Source organism: Oryx dammah, unplaced genomic scaffold (assembly GCF_014754425.2).
Source record: "Oryx dammah isolate SB20612 unplaced genomic scaffold, SCBI_Odam_1.1 HiC_scaffold_12, whole genome shotgun sequence".
NCBI classification, from domain to species: Eukaryota; Metazoa; Chordata; class Mammalia; order Artiodactyla; family Bovidae; genus Oryx; species Oryx dammah.
The window spans coordinates 35,053,136-35,073,937 of record NW_024070196.1 but is presented as its reverse complement, the minus strand read 5'-3'; the positions used below and the strand labels follow the sequence as shown (position 1 = coordinate 35,073,937).

At 34.2% G+C, this 20,802-nt stretch overlaps 1 protein-coding gene across 1 annotated transcript in view; it reads left to right on the top strand.

Annotated features, from left to right (window-relative positions):
• Window positions 1–20,802, top strand: part of KIAA1109 (KIAA1109 ortholog) — a 199,974-nt gene that overhangs the window by 125,956 nt on the left and 53,216 nt on the right. The window contains exons 47-55 of the mRNA XM_040250561.1: window positions 343–1,049; window positions 1,482–1,721; window positions 2,233–2,326; window positions 4,232–4,282; window positions 8,400–8,606; window positions 10,298–10,536; window positions 14,504–14,748; window positions 16,706–16,811; window positions 20,667–20,764. Coding sequence (XP_040106495.1) covers window positions 343–1,049; window positions 1,482–1,721; window positions 2,233–2,326; window positions 4,232–4,282; window positions 8,400–8,606; window positions 10,298–10,536; window positions 14,504–14,748; window positions 16,706–16,811; window positions 20,667–20,764 — 1,987 coding nt within the window. The remainder of the gene's footprint in view (window positions 1–342; window positions 1,050–1,481; window positions 1,722–2,232; window positions 2,327–4,231; window positions 4,283–8,399; window positions 8,607–10,297; window positions 10,537–14,503; window positions 14,749–16,705; window positions 16,812–20,666; window positions 20,765–20,802) is intronic.

Below are 20,802 nucleotides of genomic sequence, written 5' to 3'. Positions count from 1 at the left end.
ATCAGTGATGTTGAAAATCTTTTCATGTGCCTGCTGGCCATCTATATGTCTTCTCTGGAAAAATACCCATTTATGACTGAGTGACTAACACATACCACCCATTTTTAATCGTTTTTAAAATTACTGAGTTTTATGTAAGTGTGATTTGGACTCGATGTAGAATAAGATCAAGAAAGAAGACTTAAGGCCTAGTTTCCAACTTGTAAAAATAGGAAGTGTGTTGACTTAGAACATACTTCACCTTGGAGATTATTTTGCTAAGAAGTTAATAAAGACTGTATGATTCTGGGGGAAAAAAAAAACAAAACTTGTCATTTTCTTTTTTTTTCCCTACATTTTTAGGCAAGGCCATGTGAATCTTCCTCCACTTGAGTTCAAACCGGCATTGATGTTGGAAACCTTTAGCATCAGCGCTGTTGTAATGGAAAAATCCGTGTGCACCCCTCAGAACTCTACCAGTGCTCTTTCTTTTCATGATCTCAATAAGCGTTATTATAATACTTTTCACTGCAACTTTACTATTTCCTGTCAGTCAATAAGCCAGCATGTAGATATGGCTTTAGTTCGTCTCATTCATCAATTTAGTACAATGATAGACGACATCAAAGCGACTCAGACTGACATTAAACTTAGCAGGTATACAGCTGGATCAGCTTCCCCAACACCTACTTTCAAAACCAGAAAACACCGGGACTTCCGCTCATCCGACTTCAGCCGCAGTTCTAGGGGAAGTCTTAACGGTGGCAATAGAGTAAATAATACAAAGAACAAACGGACCAACAACGAGAATAACAAAAAGGAGTCTCGAAACAAAAATTCATTAGGAAGATCTGAAAGAAGAACTTCAAAAGTGTCTAGGAAAGGTTCAAAAGATGTGGTGGATCATATGACTATCCACATGGATGACTCTGATTCAATTACGGTATCAGAACAAAGCGAGCCTTCAGCTGAGTGCTGGCAGAATATGTATAAATTGCTTAACTTCTATTCACTTATCTCTGATCCAACAGGAATACTGGAAAAATCTTCAGAAACATTTGGACCAGCAGGTAATGGATATTTTTATATTAAAAAAATCTGTTTAGAACAGCAATAATACTAAAAAAGTACTAAAAAAAAATGACTGGTTATTCATCATGTATTCTTATTGTTATAAGAAATGGATAATTGAAAGCATAGAATTGGCAGTCACCAAGGGGAGAGAACAGTGATGGTGATCAGATATTCTACTGCCCCTTTTCCCATCCTTTCTAACTTTTACACAGTTAGCTCTTAAAGAATTCAGATAGACCTGCTTTCAAATACCTGAGTCTCCTATTTATTTTCAAATATGACCATGGGAAAATAGTGGAAATTTTCAAAAATCATTTTGGTGGAGAAGAGGACAAAGAGGGCTAGTTTGGAGTGTAAAGGAAAGAAAAACAAGGTAGCGTCCTTCCATTTTGCAGTATCTAAGCCCACATATTTCCATTTACTTAAAGGAGTTCGGAGCCCTACAGAGCCGACATGTAAAGTTGTGTTTGAGAATGAACAAGACAATACCAGTGTGACTAAGAGGAAACGTAGTTTGGTAACTGCTGAACCTCAGCATGTCACTCTGATAGTGTTTGGGATTGGCATGGTGAACCGCACACACCTGGAGGCAGACATTGGTGGGCTAACAATGGAGTCGGAACTGAAGAGGATTCATGGCAGTTTTACACTTAAGGAAAAAATGAAAGGTATGGGGACATCCTGATACTGGAGTGCCACTTGTCTGAAGAAAGCCAGTGCCATGTCTCATAAATTCCTACGTGGTGATTTTTCTTCAGAAAATGGAACTTCCCATTTATATGGATCAAGAGTGCTAGTGTACATAGTTTTTTCCTATTCTTAATGGTTTACAATTTTTCTAAATATTCTGTGCTACTAGTTCTGAGATTTAAAATGTCATTGGGCTATTTAATGGCATTAGGCTCTTTAATGCATGAATGGCATCGTAAACTACATATTTCGCATTTTTCCAGTTTTGACACATAATACATACATATATGTGAATGGATGGACAGAAAAAACCCTCAAGGAAATCTTTTAAAAATTTGTTCTGGAATAGTTTAAATTTCATTGTATCTTTAAAATTATCTTTTGTCACTGAATGTATTACGGATGAAATGAAATTTTAATATGAAGTGCAACTAAATTTCCAGAATTCATAGTTGTTTTTGTTTTTTTGTTTTTTTTTCACATTTTAAGATGTTTTACATCAAAAGATGACTGAGACATGTGCCACTGCTCATATCGGTGGGGTTAATATTGTGCTGCTTGAAGGGATTACACCAAATATACAGTAAGTGTGTTGTCTTTTTAATTATTAAAGTTGTTTGTTATAGTTTTATAGGTAACTTAAAATTCATTGGATGAATCCCGTACCTAGTAAGACTTGAGATTTATATAATATTGCCAGATACTGTGATTCTATCACTAAGAATGTCACCAAATGAATTTTTTTTCAGAAAAAATTATTTGCTCTCTTTATAAAATTGGTTTACTGCCAGTCCTGCCACCCTAAAAAACTGACTGCCAGTACATTTTAAGATTGTGTAACAGGAAAAATGATTACAGTGTAAATTTCAGCTAAACATATAAGATGCAAGAGCTCACATAACTCAAATAAGTCAAACAAAATTATAATCAGAAAATAGGCTATCTCTTGATTCATTACCCAGTATTCATGCTGGGTTTCAAAACTTTATCTTGCCATTTTTTCATTTAAAGTATTTAACAATAAAGCCTATGAGACCCTCCTAATAGTATAAATAAGCTTTCTACAGTGAGTATACCATTCCATATTGCTTTTCTTTTGACTCTTTGCTCTCACCTTTTCATGTTCTCTTTGTGGATCTGTCCAAAATTGTTCTAATAATAATTACCTTTACACATGATATTTAGATCACTAATTAGTTGTCAATACATTTAACCATTGACTTTGCTCATACACTTGGGAATATATACCTTCATTCCTAACTTCCTTTCAGTGGAGCAGTTTTATACTATAACTACAAATTGTATTTTGATAATTTAGTCAATTTTGAGAATTTGCTCATTTTTAGTAACTAGTTAATGTCCTGCTATTGTCCCTTAAAGCATCTGTCATGCTAAATATTGACAAAATAGAGGATCTAGTTCAGTGTTATAAAAATTAAATATTAGTCAAAAATTGACTCATTACAGTTCTATTCATGACATTTCATACATGGGTAATATGATGACTGTCCTGGTGAACATTTCCTGAAATGGATGTGTAAATCTTGCTGGGGCAGTTTCGACTTGTGTATCTAGAACCAAAGAGTATATTTCATTATAGCTGCTTAAATGGTCCACATCACATTTCCTAAGCTGGCTATCTAAAGACCAGAAATTCCAGTAGTTGTGAGATAAGATATTTTCTGACTATTCAGAATGGGAGGAGGGGTATTATGTATAATTACAATCTAAAGGAGCATCTATTGTGGACCAGGAACCTCATATACATTATTTAATCCTCACTACAATCCTATTAACTGGGGCGGTTTTATCCCCACTGTAATAAATAAATCGAGATTCAGAAAGATCAGAGTGTTTTCCTAAAATGCCTAAAGTCATACAGTCAGGAAGAAGAGGTGCCTGAATCTCCACACCTTCTACCTCACTATGATGCTTCGAAGAAAGTCACCACAGACTTAGGTTTCATGATTCCTTTGTTGACTCTGAATTTAAAGTATCATGGTTACTTCAACCTATTCAGAAGTACAACAAATTTCCTTAAATGTCTCCTGTGTTTTATTTACTCCATCCTCTCAAAACTCGTATCTCCATTAGCTAAGAGAAGGCTTCAAATAGTCTCTAAATTTGCAAAACATATTTATAAAATAATTTTTAAGTATTAGTTGATATTTTTTTGCCTCTAAAAAAAGAGGTCAAGCCAGATCCCTTAACTTTTTCATTAAAAAAATAAAACTTTATATTTATTACTCGCTACCATACTCTAATAGTGTTAATAAGACTTTCTGAATTTATTCTTTGGGTTTTCATTTCTAGTTTCAATTAAAAGGAAATGGAACTTCAAAAAGTTGAAAAAGTTCTTCGAGTGAAAATTTTTAAAATGGGAAATAAAAGCTTTCCAGATGATTGGTCATATTGTAACTAATTTATGCATAAATGTTTATTTGCTTCCTTTTTGTTTTCCTGCTTTCTCTTGAATCTTCATCTGTAGACTGGAGGATTTTCCTACATCTCCTACAAGCACAGCCAAACAAGAGTTTCTGTATGTCATTATTATTCTTTTTCATGGACTTTGTGATTAACATTGTATTGGATAGTTTTAGAGATAAAATATTAATATTTAGATTACCTGCATGGCTGTGAATGTATGTAGTTAGTTATTATTTTGTAGCTTTAATATAGATCCTTTCATAGATTATACAGTTTGCTAATATTCAAGGAAAACACACAGGTAAGAACTACCTTTTTGGTAATTCATATGTTGTTTTATTGTTGAAATATTCAAAATTGTAGTTTTATGTTGCTTTGTGCTCTTTAAGACCTGTTAATATTAAAATTTATATTATCACAAATCCTCATTAATATTGGATGTGATAATCAAAGCTGAAAATTTTTAACTTTGCAAGAGAGTTTTGACAGGTTTGCAAAACTAATTATTAAAACACTAATATATGAAAATATCTACATTGCTCATCCTTCTAATTCTGTCTTTAAGATATAGAGAGTTTGCTGCTCTATTGTCGAATTTTATATGTGGCTTTTGTACTGTATATACTTCAATATTTTTGATTGGCTTGATTTTACCTATGTATATCTGATATTTTGTAGTGAGCTATACCAAGCATTACATATAAATATTTGTCATGTGAATCTTACCACCATGACAATTTAGTATGTTACTTAGCACTGATTATTTATTTGAACATTTTCAATAAGATTCAAGTATGCTGAATAAATTTAGTTGAATCTGCATATTTTGTTCCAGGCTAGTAAGATTATCAATAACTAGTGAGATTTATTTCAGTGTGTATTGATAATAGGCCATAGACAAAATATCATCAATCAACAACCCTTTTTTGGGATTATCTGTGATCTATATCACTTCATCAGCCAACTAAAGTACTAATAAAGAATAAATGCACTAATACTAAATTAGAAAATTGATTATTTTTTGGCAATCACTCTTCCATATTAATATCATGTTAAAAGGTATAGAAAAAAAAATAGCGATTTCCACTTTAGTATTTGTAATAGCTAGAGAAGATTTATTGTTTCTTTTTTTATCACTGAGTTCTCTGGATGTGTAACAAAAAAATACACATGGCTTTAGAAAGGATGCTTTTTAATGACTGAAGATCACATCTTCATCCACTCAACTAATTAGGATTCTAGGTTACAAATTATTGTCTGCATACTCTGTTAGGTTTCAGAGATGGAACGGTAAGCAAATGAGAGGTAGTTCTGTCATAATATCACTTTATAGGCCTACTCCCTCCTTTTCCAGGCCTTCCTGCTAGGAGAGTTAACATATAAAGTACAATGGCCAAATAGGAAAGACAGTTTCAGTGATTTTTAATAGATAACTAGATAATATGTGATCATAACACTCTGTGTCCCCACTGTAGAGATTTTCAGGCAAAACTGAATTGAGGCAGGCAGCATGGGTCAGGTGCCTTCCTTTTCCTGCCCCTAAAGTTTGGGCCTGACTGGTCAAGGAAGTACGGTGGGGTTGGAGATAGAGATAATGAGGCCCTAAATTAAATCCTCAAATTCTTAACCTGCATGGATAAGCATGGCTGGTCTACCTATAAGGCCCTATTGTCTGGACACAGGAAGTAAAAGAAGATGAGGAAAACTCCTTGCCTTATTAGACACTGTGGTCATTATAACTTAGGTTCAGAGTGCATCTAGCAGAACTTTGTCAAGTAGACCAGCACTGGCAATGAATTCTCAAACCAAACTTCTTGGTCACTTGCTGTGAACTTTTTGTATATATGAGGCATGCCTGACATGCTACAGGTTTTTATAGTCATCTGTTTAAAAAGACTTTGACCACTTCTTTCCTGTGTAAAAGTTTACTACATGTTTTATGATATAGATTAAGGCACAACTCTTTTAAGAGTTAAAATAGAGTTCCTGCTGCTGCTACTGCTGCTAAGTCACTTCAGTTGTGTCTGACTCTGTGCGACCCCATAGACGGCAACCCACCAGGCTCCCCTGTCCGTGGGATTCTCCAGGCAAGAACACTGGAGTGGGTTGCCATTTCCTTCTCCAATGCATGAAAGTGAAAAGTGAAAGTGAAGTTACTCAGTCGTGTCCGACCCTCAGCGATCCCATGGACTGCAGCCTTCCAGGCTCCTCCGTCCATGGGATTTTCCAGGCAAGAGTACTGGAGTAGGGTGCCATTGCCTTCTCCGTAAAATAGAGTTATGAATAGTTAATTCATTTGGCAGCTTGTAAATTGTTTAATTCAACATTCTGGGTCTCCTTACATCTTGAACATGTACAGTATGACAAGAGTTAATCAGATTCTCTGCAGTGTCTGGCTCAGTTTGATCAGTGTAGAACTATCCTGTTGTCTAGCTCCAAGAAACATTACTCACGCTATAGTCATGGGCATCATTTATGTAGCCTCCAGTGTGAATGATGCCCTCTGGAGTTGGGCAACACAGAGTCCTTGAAATTCTTAACATCACAGTTTCTACTGGTAATACCACAGATCTGCAGTAGCAGAGTAGTCAGCACTTTCTATTCTGACATTTGGTGTATAATTGAAAATCAAGAGTTGTGTATAGGCTACTATAATCAAAAGTAACATTTAAGGAGACTTCTATAGATTATAAAAGTAAAATAGTGAGATAGGTGTAGAATTTCTTGACTGTCATGATGACAAGATTTCTTTGTAAATTTATTCTTAGTTTTATTCAGTAAGTGAATGCTATTCACAAGTATAAAGTCCTTTGCATTTTAGCATCATCTAAGTGTTTTGGCTTATATTGAAATTGATTTTAAAATGGAATCATTTAATTATTAGAATAGTTAAGATTCAAAATTCAGTAACTAGTCAGCATTCTAAAATCTACCATCATTCTGGTTAGAACAGTTCCATAGATTACTTTTTTCCTTTCTCTAATCAGTGATAGTCTTTGAAAGCAGTTTCCTTTGAAGAAGGCAGATATAGTTCTGTAGTAATCATTTTTGAAGTTAGTATATTACCTGGATTTCACTATCTGTAAATAATCAAAACTTCTGATAGAACCACTCTTAACGCTTCTCAAGATTTGTTCTAATATAAGTTAAATGTAATGCATTGATTCCTTAGGTCCTTGAGACTATAAATAAATTGTCAATGAATCCTTTGTAGCCTAAGTAGAGATAAATATATGTGAACTGATCTGTAGTTAATATGAGATTTGCACTTTGTATGTTTTGCTTAATCTGTTGTCAAGTATCCTGTGCCCATTTGAAAGATAACATTTATGTTAAGCTTTCAGTTTATGACAGGGCCTTTAGTGGTGTACTTCATTGACATGAATCTTTCTGTTGTCTGTGTCAAGACTGCTTCATCATGACTTTTACATACATGATTTTTACAACATGCTATCTGTGGAATCTCACAGTTGTAGTGTTGAGTCATTCTTCTGCTGTACTTCTTTCTGCTCATTTATTTCACAAAATTCAGTGAGTCTGCCATGTTCAAAGCATTTTTCTAGGTATTAGAAGGAAAAAACAAGAAACCAAGAAAGACAGTATTTCTATTTTATATCTGTACCAGTAAAACTTAACAATTTTTAACTAAGTAGTAGTTACTCTTTATGAATTGGACTTGTATCATTTCTTTGCCACTCACTGAAAATAAAAAAAAAAAATGGAAAATGCAAGTTGAATTTCATCTTTCTCATTAATCTCTTTTAACTTGTTAGCTGATTATAAGATTAATTTCTTTGACTGATTAGATTTTAAGAGGTATAATGGTGTTTTTCTTCCTTTTGACGTTCACTGTCTATATTTTCTTAGTGGTTGTAGAGATGCCGGAAATAAGTTGAAGAAAAATGGAGTTCTGAATGGGGAAAAATAAAAATGGAATTTTGTGTTGTATATGTGTTATATGTCAGTGTTCATTCTCTTCCATATAAGCACATAGATATATTCTTCTGTAAACTCTTTATTAAAGAAATAGAATAATATTCCATATAAACAAAATAAAATGTATGTCAGTATTTTTAGAAGATATTATTTCTTCAGTATGATTTAAATGCATGAAAAATCTTATTTACTTTGGTAAATGATTTAAAAGCATTTGTCTTGCTCTCAAAATGTATTTTCAAAATTTCTCTTTATTTGACCATATTTTAATGATCCTCCTTCTCTATTAATAGAACTGTAGTGAAATGTAGTATTGCCAAGTCTCAAGCCCTGTACAGTGCCCAGAGGGGATTGAAGACTAACAATGCCGCTGTGTTCAAAGTAGGAGCTATCAGCATCAATATTCCCCAGCACCCTGCCACCTTGCACAGCATGATGGTTCGAAGTTCTCACCAACTATCTAAACAGATCTCAGATCTCATCAGACAGCCTTCTACAGCGTAAGTTATTTATTCAAGTTTTGTGATTCTGTATAGTATTTCATGTCATTTTTTGCTGTGTTAACAGTAGTTTGGAGGAAGACAGAGGTTACATCTAGAGGAGTGACTATTATGGATAGTGGGGCAAGTGAAAAGTAGCTAAATATGATTGCAGAAGAATCATGTTGAAGTAGTGTGTTATAGATGCAATTGTCAGTCTTTCATATTGCATCAGTAAAGCTTAGGAGAGCCTAAGGATTAGTGGACATTATAAAGGGGTACTACTAAAAGGCAAACTGAAAAATTCTATGACTGTAACAATCTTTATTTCCTTTAATTTCATTGAAATTTGTGACTGCATAGATTTATAACGTTGCAGGGCCATTTATGTCTTGTGCATGGTTTTGGGCTGTCCTGCATATGAAATTCTTGTACGTGGTTCAAGGAAGGATTTGATAGTGCCATTTGGTATTTTAAAAGGCAGTGAATGGGACTTCTGCAGAGTAACATTTACCCAGGGTTTGTACTGCTGAGCTCTTTTCCTGGTCTCCAAAGCTGTTACTAACGAATAACTAATAAAAATTTAAGTAAAAGGTAAAAGTTTGCCTTGTTACATTTCCTTTTTTCCTAGTCTATAAGGCAGAAAGACATTAGTGGGTTTTTTGATGGTGGCTTAAAGCAGTGATTTTTTTTCCAGTTTGTTCTTTCTAGATCTTTAAATTCTGATGTAGTATTAATTCATGTCTAGTTGATTAAGTAGTAATGACACATGTTTTTCCTGTCACTGGAATATGAAATCCAGAATGTATATATGAGCCTTAGTTATAAAATTCTCTAAGGAATTTCTTATTAGAATGTATTGGCAAACAGAGTGGAGTAGTTAGAAAAAAAATAAAGACTCTAGAGTCAACCTGTGTGTGAGCTCAGTCTCTAAGTCATGTCCAATTCTTTGTAGACACAACTATAGCCTGCCAGGGTCCTTCTATCCATGGCATTTCCCACACAGGAATACTGGAGTGGGTTGCCATTTCCTTCTCCAGGGGATCTTCCAAACCCAGGGATTGAACTCACATCTCCTGCACTGGCAGGCGAGTTCTTTACCACTGAGCCACCAGGGAAGCCCAGAGTCAGACTGATTGAGTTCAAAACTGATTTTACAACTTCATAGTTATGCTTCCTCATTGGTAAAATGAAGATACTAGTACCTACTCACAGGATTTTGTTTGATGAATAAATGATATGAAATGCACAAGGCACTAAGAATAGTACCTGGCACATAGGAAGCACTCAAATAACTATTATTTGTTTTTGTTGATGTTAGTTATTATTATTCATAGTGGTAGTAATAATAGTGGCAAATACTAGTATTATATCAACAGAATTGCATGATGGTTAAGTCATAGGATCTGGAATCAGACAAACTTCTGGTTTCACATTAATGATATGAATGGTCTTGGGACAGCCTTAACATCCAGTTTATATTGTTATTACTTCTTGTTTACTTTTCCAGATCATTATTTTTCAGTGGCTGTTTGAGGAATACTTAATATGATCTGGTATTGGAAAGAAAACATGTTCACAGTTCATTTTTTGCTATTTTTCATTAAGAATTCCAATTTTATACAATTTTTATTTTTTATACAATTTAAATCCTAGTAGCTGTTCTGTTTGTGTCCCTTTTCCACCATTTAAACTTTATTTTTGCTTTATAGCCCACAGCCTGTGAAAGAAGATATTGCAACCCCCTTACCTTCTGAAAAAACACCAACAAGTGTTAATCAAACTCCAATTGAAACAAATGAATTTCCTCAACTACCAGAAGGTTTAGAGAAGAAGCCTATCGTCCTTAAGTTCAGTGCCATGTTAGATGGTATAGCCATTGGCGCAGCACTTTTACCATCTCTGAAAGCAGAATACAAGATGGGACGAATGAGAAGCCACGGAATGACGGGTAACACTGAAGTTTGAATTCATTCTTAAAATTTATTAGTGGATTTGAGTATTAGTAATATTTTGGTGAAAGACAAATTTGGTTTTATAGATTTATATGAAAATTTAAATAATTTTAATTAAAACACTTTTAAATTTCATTAACAGTGTTTTTCATTCAGTCAAGTGAAAATAACAACACATTTCACTGAGTGACCATAATGGACCCTGTTTTCATTTGAAGTCTTTAGAGTTATCCACTATTTAGAGACCACTTCCAACTTAAGTTGAATACATTTTTACATCTGTTAGGTCCCTATAGCCTGAATAACTTGGTTTATTTTCACATTGAGTACGTTTAGCTTTTATCAGAGGTTGTGTTTTGTGATCCTTACATATCCTCTCCAAAAGCACTTTGCTTTTGTATTTTTTTCTGAAATGTATCCTATTTTTCAATCTGTTAAAATTAAAATATTTTTCTCTTATTCTATCAACAAATAAATTACATTAATAGTTTAAAAACATATATACACATATGTGAATCAGTTCAGTTCAGTCGCTTAGTCATGTCTGACTCTTTGCGACCCCATGGACTGCAGCACACCAGGCCTCCATGTCCGTCACCAACTCACAGTGCTTACTCAAACTCACATCCATAGAGTTGATGATGCCATCCAACCATCTCTTCCTTTGTCTATGCCTTCTCCTCCTGCCTTCAATCTTTCCCAGCATCAGGGTCTTTTCCTATGAGTCAGTTCTTCACATCAGGTGGCCAAAGTATTGGAGTTTCAGCTTCAGCATCAGTCCTTCCAATGAATATTCAGGACTGGTTTCCTTTAGGATGAACTGCTTGGATCTCCTTGCAGTCCAAGGACTCTCAAGAGCCTTCTCTGACACCATAGTTCAAAAGCATCAATTCTTTGGCACTCAGCTTTCTTTGTAGTCCAACTCTCACATCCAAACATGACTACTGGGAAAACCATAGCTTTGACTAGACAGACCTATGTTGGCAAAGTAATGTCTCTGCTTTTTAATATGCTGTCTAGGTTGGTCTTAGCTTTTCTTCCAATGAACAAGTGTCTTAGTTTTATGGCTGCAGTCACCATCTGCAGTGATTTTGGAGCCCAAGAAAATAAAGTCTGTCACTTTTTGCATTGTTTCTCTATCTTTTTGCCATGAAGTGATGGGACCGGATGCCATGACTTAGTTTTCTGAATGTTGAGTTTTAAGCCAACTTTTTCACTCTCCTGTTTCATTTTCATCAAGACGCTCTTTAGTTCTTCTTCACTTTCTGCCATAAGGATGGTGTCTTCTGCATATCTGAGGTTATTGATACTTTTCCTGGCAGTCTTGATTCCAGCTTGTGCTTCATCCAGCCCAGCATTTCTCATGATGTACTCTGCATATAAGTTAAATAACCAGGGTGACAGTATACAGCCATAATGTACTCCTTTCCCAATTTGGAGTCAGTCTGTTGTTCCATGTCTGGTTCTAACTGTTGCTTCTTGACCTGCCTACAGATTTCTCAGGAGGCAGGTCAGGTGGTCTGGTAGTCCCATCTCTTGAAGAATTTTCCACAGTTTGTTGTGATGCATACAGTCAAAGGCTTTGGCATAGTCAATAAAGCAGAAATAAGATGTTTTTATGGAACTCTTGCTTTTTTGATGATCCAACAGATGTTGGCAATTTGATCTCTGGTTCCTCTGGCTTGGAAAATTTTGAGCAATACTTTACTAGCGTGTGAGATGAGTGCAGGTGTGCAGTAGTTTGAGCATTCTTTGGCATTGCTTTTCTTTGGGATTGGAATGAAAACTGACCTTTTCCAGTCCTGTGGCCACTGCTGAGTTTTCCAAATTTGCTGGCATATTCAATGCAGCACTTTCACAGCATCATGTTTTAGGAATTGAAATTGCTCAACTGGAATTCCATCACCTCCACTAGTTTTGTTCTTATAGCAATGCTTCATAAGGCCGACTTTACTTTTCATTCCAGGATGTCTGGGTCTAGGTGAGTGATCATACCATTGTGGTTATCTGGGTCATGAAGATCTTTTTTGTATAGTTCTGTTGTGTATTCTTGCCACCTCTTCTTAATATCTTCTGCTTCTGTTAGGTCCATACCATTTCTGTCCTTTATTGTGTACATCTTTGCATGAAATGTTCCCTTGGTATCTCTAATTTTCTTAAAGAGATTTCTAGTCTTTCCCATTCTGTTGTTTTCCTCTATTTCTTTGCATTGATCACTGAGGAAGGCTTTCTTATCTCTCCTTGCTATTCTTTGGAACCCTACATTCAAATGGGTTTATCTTTCCTTTTCTCTTTTGCCTTTTGTGTCTTTTCTTTTTTTCAGCTATTTTTAAGACCTCCTTAGACAATCATTTTGCCTTTTTTCATTTCTTTTTCTTGGGGATGATCTTGATCACTGCCTCCTGTACAGTGTTACAAACCTTGGTCCATAGTTCTTCAGGCACTCTGTTTATCAGATCTAATCCCTTGAATCCATTTGTCACTTCAACTGTGTGTAAGGGGTTTGATTTAGGTCATACCTGAATGGTCTACTGGTTTTCCCCTACTTTCTTCAATTTAAGTCTGAATTTGGCAATAAGGATTTGTGAATAAATGTGTGTATGTATTTATATAGTGTGTGTGTGTATGTGTATGTATTTATTCCTGGCCACAGATCTTGATTTTAATAAAGTTTCTGCTTCTCTTTAATTCCCTTATAAGGAAATATGGAAATTTGGCTTGAACAATAGTTTAGGTTGTATATTTATAATTGAACAACTACACACCAAATTGTTGATTTAAGTGTTCAGAACCAGCAGTATACTGCAACTCATGCCATATCCTTATTTGGAATACGGTCCCATTATTAACTATTGTTAAAGTCAAAGATACATGCGATTATATAATTTTATACTTAATGAATGTTTTCATTGAGTATAATTTAATTGATTTGACAGTTTCACTGTTTACTTCCATACCAAGTGGGGATCAGGAGGCAAGTTATCAACTGCTAACTGTTCTCACACAATGAAAACATTGTGTGGATTAGTGTTTCCTGTTTTTTTGTTTTGTTTTTGCACTTAGTGAATTTCTCTTGTTTTAACTCTTGTAATAAGGGCAGTTGCTTTTCTACTTTCTGTGAAATAAAAAACATTTTAAAGTGTTTCTCCAACCAGTCCATTCTGAAGGAGATCAGCCCTGGGATTTCTTTGGATGCAATGAAGCTAAAGCTGAAACTCCAGTACTTTGGCCACCTCATGTGAATAGCTGACTCATTGGAAAAGACTCTGATGCTGGGAGGGATTGCAGGCAGGAGGAGAAGGGGAGGACAGAGGATGAGATGGCTGGATGGCATCACTGACTCGATGGACGTGAGTCTGAGTGAACTCCAGGAGTTGGTGATGGACAGGGAGGCCTGGCATGCTGGGATTCATGGGGTCGCAAAGAGTCAGACACGACTGAGCGACTGAACTGAACTAGCACCAATGCTGCACACCTATTAGGCTTAATAAGTGATATTTGCTGGCTTAATAATACTAGCTGACTGTTTATAGTAACCATTTGTTGTTATTCAGTTACTAAGTCATGTCTGACTCACTGTTACCCCATAGTCTGCAGCACACCAGGCTCCCCTGTTCTTCACTGTTTCCCGGGGTTTGCTCAGATTCATGTCCATTGGAGTTGGTGATGTTATCTAACCATCTCATCCTCTGCTGCCCCATTCTTTTGCCTTCAATCTTTCCCAGCATTAGGGTCTTTTCCAATGAGTCAGCTTTTTTCAGGTGGCCAAAGTTTTGGGGCTACATATATTTAAAGACAGGAAAATTTTCTAAGCAAATTTAAAGTATCCTTCTCATATCTTTAAAAATAGGTTTTGGGAACTGCATACTTTTTTTCATATTCACCATTTTTGGATATAGTAAGTAATGAAATGAGTGAATGAGCACCTGAACAACAAAAATAATTTCTCTTTTTTCCTTACAGGTGCACAGACCAGGTTTACATTTGAGCTGCCAAATCACAGACTGCGTTTTACTTCAAAAGTTTCTGCCACAGATATGTCAACCATTCCTCCTTCTGCCAGTCTTAACCTTCCTCCAGTTACTATGTCAGGGAAATATATAATGGAAGAGCATGATAGTTACTCAGATCAAGTGTGGAGTATAGATGAACTGCCCTCTAAACAAGGGTATTATTTACAGGGAAATTATCTACGTTGTGTGGCAGAAGTAAGTTCACTTTTAAATTTTCTTATTCTTTGTAATTTAGGAGTCTTTGGGCTTTAGGTGTACCAAAATATGTAGTGATCCAAATTTTTGAGAGGAATCATCAAATCATTTATTCCTACAGAATTTTTTACTGTGTCTGATGGGAGTGTGTGTGTGTGTACAGGTATCTCTCTCCTTATAGTTTTATTTAAACATATTTTTCTTGTTTTAGTCATCTTTGGATTCATATTTATTATATTAGTTTTCACATGCATCTCTGAAGTATTTTCATTATTCCTTTGATTATAAAAAGGCTAATAGTATTTAACATTCGTCAGGTGCTGCCTGTGCACTGACTTGAACAGTTCTTAAATCAGCCCTTTGAGATAGATATTTTATTCTCATTTATAAGTAGAAAAACTGAACTTTTAGGGTGGTTACATGATTCATCTAGGTATACATACTTATTAACAATATAAAGGTCACAGAGAGAGAGAAAATAATTATAACCACATTCACAGACTAATTTCTGTACTAGGGCAAGTTGAAAACAAGCATACCTGAGTCCATTGTTATTTTTTTCCTTTCTATCTGTACAGTTACCACAAGTTTAAAAAGCATTTAGGTATGTTTTTCATATGATTCATGGTAAGCAGGTCATTTGTTACTGTCCTAATTTGTTACAATAGAAAATTGAATTTAAAGAGATTAAATGACTTTCCCTAAGTCCCCCAGCTATCAATTGACAGATGCTTGAATCAAAGACATGCTTGTCCCTCAGCTTACTTTGTCAAAAAAAACTGCAACCTTTTCAGAAATCAATTTGACAACTATTTGTTTTATAAATTTTATTCTCTAGAATCTGAAGCATTTAAAAGAATGCTCTTTAGCTTCTTTCTAGAAATATTACAGCTTGTAGCATATAGTTAAGTCTGGTTTGCCGCCTTTAGACTCTGCTTGTCCTAGAACCTCTCATGTACAACATGCTAGAAGTCTAATATTTACTTACTAAAAAGTAGATTATAAAGCCTATTTCATTTTTGCTTTCTACTTCTGAAAAATAAGTGTCCCAAACTCTAGTTTAGCAATACTATTATTAATATTTCATTTGACAGAAAATAAACCAAATCCAATCCAGTATATTGCATAATTCCTTACTAATATTAGCTATTATAAAGATATAAAGTTTATAATTGGGGCAGAACACCATCCTAAATTTACTGAGAATGCAGTTAATTATAAACATTTGAAAGAATCTAAAGTTGCATCTCTCTGAGAGTTGCCCATTTTACTAGGCCTGAAATAAACACATGTGAAAATCATCTTTACCCACTTGATACTACTCTATCCACAATGAACGTACCCAGTACAACTTAGACTTTACGTGACTTCTCATTTAAGAAAAGACTGCTTACATGTATTTTGCATTTAACTTTTGATCAACATATGAACACTATCAAAGTGACAGATGTTGAAGAATTTGACTTACTCATAAAGATGCTTCAATTCATTGTAAATAAACTTGAATCCAATTAAGGCCTGCCTTCTGTTTAATCTATTAGTTAATTGTTGTCAGAAATTCTTTATACTAATCATGGGACATGCATTATAGTAAAGCTGAGTTTAGTATAACTGATTTGCTAATTCAGCTTCATGTAAGCTAATACAAGTTAAGTGGTCATTAAAAATAAATATTACTTCACATAATCGGTATTGAAATCAGCAGGTTACATTTTCAAAAGATTTCTCTTACCTTATTGGCTACTGTTATTTTTAAAAATAAGGGGAAATGGTGCCTAACAATGTCAGGCCAGTAGAGTTTTAAGGAATCTGAGTATTTAGACCTTTCTTCAGTATATTAATTTCAGGTATCATGTAAGTAATTGTTCTTCCTCAGAGTTTGGGATGACTTATGTGAGATGTATTTAAGATTAATATAGTCAATATGTTAATCTAATATTCTGATTTTGTTTGGTAGGTTGGTTCCTTTGAACATAATCTTACAACTGATCTTCTAAATCACCTGGTATTTGTACAGAAAGTATTCATGAAAGAAGTTAATGAAGTAATACAAAAAGTTTCTGGTAAGATCATCTGCTGCCTTACAATATAGTACATCCTCACTGGCTATAGGATGGTCCACGTCCCAGTGATATAAACATTGATTCTGTCATTTAGATAAAACTGTTAACTTCCTAAAAACTCTATTCCTTTTATGGCTCCTGCTCATTTATTACTTCTTTTATGTGTAATATATACATTTACAATTTATTTACCTACACAAAGCTCCCTTTGCTTCCCTTCCAAAAAAAAAACCAACCAGCTTAGTGTGTGTCTATTAATTAACTAGTCTTAATCATTGTGGACAGAATTTAGATCAGTGTTAAGGTTTTGATTTTAATCTACATCAGATGGTGACTATATGCTGGCCACATGGTAAATTGTCTCTAGCAACCCTTATTATATTTTTGCTGTTTCTTAAGAGTAGATTACAAGTAACCTTCTTAATCCCTATTTTACATTTTAACAGGAAATATATGTCTCATTTTAAAATGTTTATTTGATTTTTAATTCACAAGATAAGAGTATTAAGAGGAATTAGGGTGGAAAACAAGTTAACTGTATAACAGTTCTTAAGGCTGAATATTTCCAAAGTGAATATAAATAATCATGTTAAAATAATAATTAAGCTTTACCAATAAAATGGCATCAAGAGGTGATTCCTCCATTGTTGATGAATAAATTAATTCATTTTGCAAATGTATTAAGTATCTATTCAGTTATAATTGTGTTGAGTTCTCTGAATGACAAGAAGAGGGTGCTGTGTCTATGTTAAAGGAAAAACTTTAAGGAATCAGAAAAGGCTTCACACAGAGTAAGTCAAATTCAAAACCTCACAAGTGAAGTCTCATTTGGCAAGAAAGGAGAAAGACAAGATTCAGGCAGAGCTTATGGACCAGTATTTGATAAGGCTTTGAAGGAGAACAGAACATGGATTAGGGAATCGAATTATATATAGCAGCGCTGTGTGCAAGAGATTTTCCTGGTTCTCCTGGGTTGGTTCTGGTTGTATCTGAAGTTAGGAAGCTACTTGATGGTCACACTGATGAGGCCTAACAGAGGTATAGAAACTTACAAGTGAAGTAGAACAATTAAATCAATTGGGAGTCTTGGAATTTTTCTGAAAATGGTTGAATACAAACCGTTAAGGAAGGGATGACTATATAGCAGAAGCCCTTTCTGCCACTGAAGGTGTCTCTTCTTGGAGATACACAGAAGTTTTGATGTGGCCCATTTACCTGGTTAAAGTCACATTAGAACATTGTCTATACAAATTAAGACTTTTTCAAGACTGCTATTGCTAAACATGTATAATTAAAAAAACAAACCCTTCCAGTAACTAATCTTGTATCTCTTACAGTAAAAGTATAGAGTTCCTGGTATTAGTATGGTACTATAAGCCATACTTAAAGAGGTTTTGATGAAAGAGAAAGGCTTTTCTTAACCTTTGAATTACATCACTAGGAGTTATAAGAAAAGTAGGTCTATGAATAATGAAATGGAAAAGAGAACTGGAAATTAATGTTCTACCCATGAAGACTTGCCAATCACTGTGAAAAATAAAGAGCTCAGAAAATGATGCCAGCATCATTTAGTGGCTAGATCTTCCTGAACCTTTCCTTCCTGACTGCAGAGACAGGATGAATCCTGGGAAAATAGCTGAAACATAAGTCACATACCATCCAGCTGGTCCAGGGCCTCAAGGAACACAGATGTTCCCTTATCTTTCTCAAAACCAGAGAATGTAACAGATTATTGAGAGGGAATGCTTTGAATCCTTGTAGCCCAATTTCTTAGTATTCTAATGTCTGTATTGCTTCCCTAGTCTCCCATAATCCTCACGATTATTTTCCTTATTTATTTTTAAAACTGTTTCCTCATGCTTTCCCTTTATGTTACATTTAGCTTTAGGATATTTTCTGTTGCATAGGAATACTCATGTTCACAACCATCATCAAGTTTGTTAGGAAAATTCTTTTTGAAGAATCAGTTCTTACAATCTTAATTGTGCATAGACTGCCTGGGTTTCAGAAGGTTGTAGGTAAGCACTGACCTGGGAAAGAGAGGAGATCTATCTTTTATTATGTACAGCCCTATGTGTGTAATGTATTTGTAATATATTAGTAATATATTTATATATATATGAAATAAGGTTACCAGTTTTACAATTAGATCAGGTATCTGTTTAATTCATAACAAGGTAAAAAACTGTAGAGTTAATGTAACTAATAGTGTCTCTGATATTTCTATAAACTAAAAGGATTGTGTAATACATTTTGTAAGAGGCAGAGCTTGTCTTTTAAATTAAAATTTTTTGAAACTGTAAAAGATATTCAGCTTTCTGGTTTGTCCTTTTATTTCAATATTTTATTGGCTATTCTGGGTATTTTATCTCTTCATATACACCTTAGAATGAGTTTGTTGATATCCACAAAATAAGTTGGTAGGATTTGGATTTGGATTGCATGCATTGAATTTAGAGATCAAGTTAAGAAGAACTGATGTCTATCTTCTATCAGAGTTTTGTAGTTTTTCTCATGTAGATCTTGTACTTATGTTGTTAATTTATATTAATACCTAAGCATTTTAATTTTTGTGGAAATGTAAATGGTATTGGGTTTTAAATTTCACATTCCACTGTTTATTGCTGCTGATAGGAAAGTGATTGATGTTTGTATATTATTAAACTTTGTATCCTGTAACCTTGCTGTAATCACTTATTGGTTCCAGGAACTTCTACATAGATGATCAAGTCATTTGTGAACAAAGACAGTTTATTTCTTCCTTCCCAATTTGTATATCTTTTATTTCCTTTTCTTGTCATATTGCATTAGCTAGGACTTCTTGTATAATGTTGAAAAGGATTGGTAAGAGGGGCTATGCTTGCTTTGTACATTATCATAGTGGGAAAACTGAAAGCTTTTCACCAATTAGCATGGTTTTAGCTGAAGATTTTTTTTTTTTTAGATATTCTCTATCAAATTGAGGAAGTTCTACTCTGTTTTTAGTTTATTGAAATTCTTTATTATCAGTAGGTTTTGAATTTTGTCAAATGCTTTTTCTGCATCTCTTAATATGATCATGTGACTTTTATCCTTTAGCCTATTGATGTGATGAATTACATTAATTTATTACCTAGTGGGAAGAAACTTCCCATCTCACTTACATTTGCTCCCTTGGATGATGCTAAATTCAATACACATAGAAAAAGAGGAATCATTTTGAGATAGAATATTTGAAAGATAAACATGCAGAAAAGCTTTTAAAATAAGACAAAGAGAAGTGGAAGCAGAGATTGGATTTCAAAATGTTAGAACATTATTTCCTGAATACCACATAGCCTGAGTAACAAATGGTTTATTAATAGGAACTTTATCCCCAAGGTCCTCTACCCCAATTTTTTCTTAAATGTATAGGCCAAACTTCTTTATCACACTCTTTGTTATTAAAATCTGTTATCTTATTTTTCATTTCTCTACATTCAGTTTTTCTTTCATTCTTTTTTGTTTATAGAACATGTGGAAATAAATAACCAAGATCATTTTTTTTTGATTGAAGAAATTTTTTCATTGTACTTTTTCCTTCAAATATATTTTCTGAGATGTATAATCATGTTTGGTATAATTATATGTATAATGTTTTAATTTAGGCCATATAAAAAGTTCTTAATTTTCTATATATGTAGTACTATCCCTATCTTATATCTGCCATCTGCCTCAGTGAAATGTGCCATGGCTAGAGTTCCCTGTTAAAGATTCAGTTAATGATCAGTAAAAAGAGAATGTGTGTGTGTGTTTAAACACATAACATAATTACTCTATTCCTTTTGAAGAAATTGCCTCAGACCTTCAATTATTTAATTCATTAACCTCTTTTAGGCGGGGAGCAGCCTATTCCTCTTTGGAATGAACATGACGGAACAGCGGATGGAGAGAAGCCTAAAATTCTACTCTATTCTTTGAACTTGCAATTTAAGGTAACATAAATAATAATATAATAATGATTCCTTAAGAA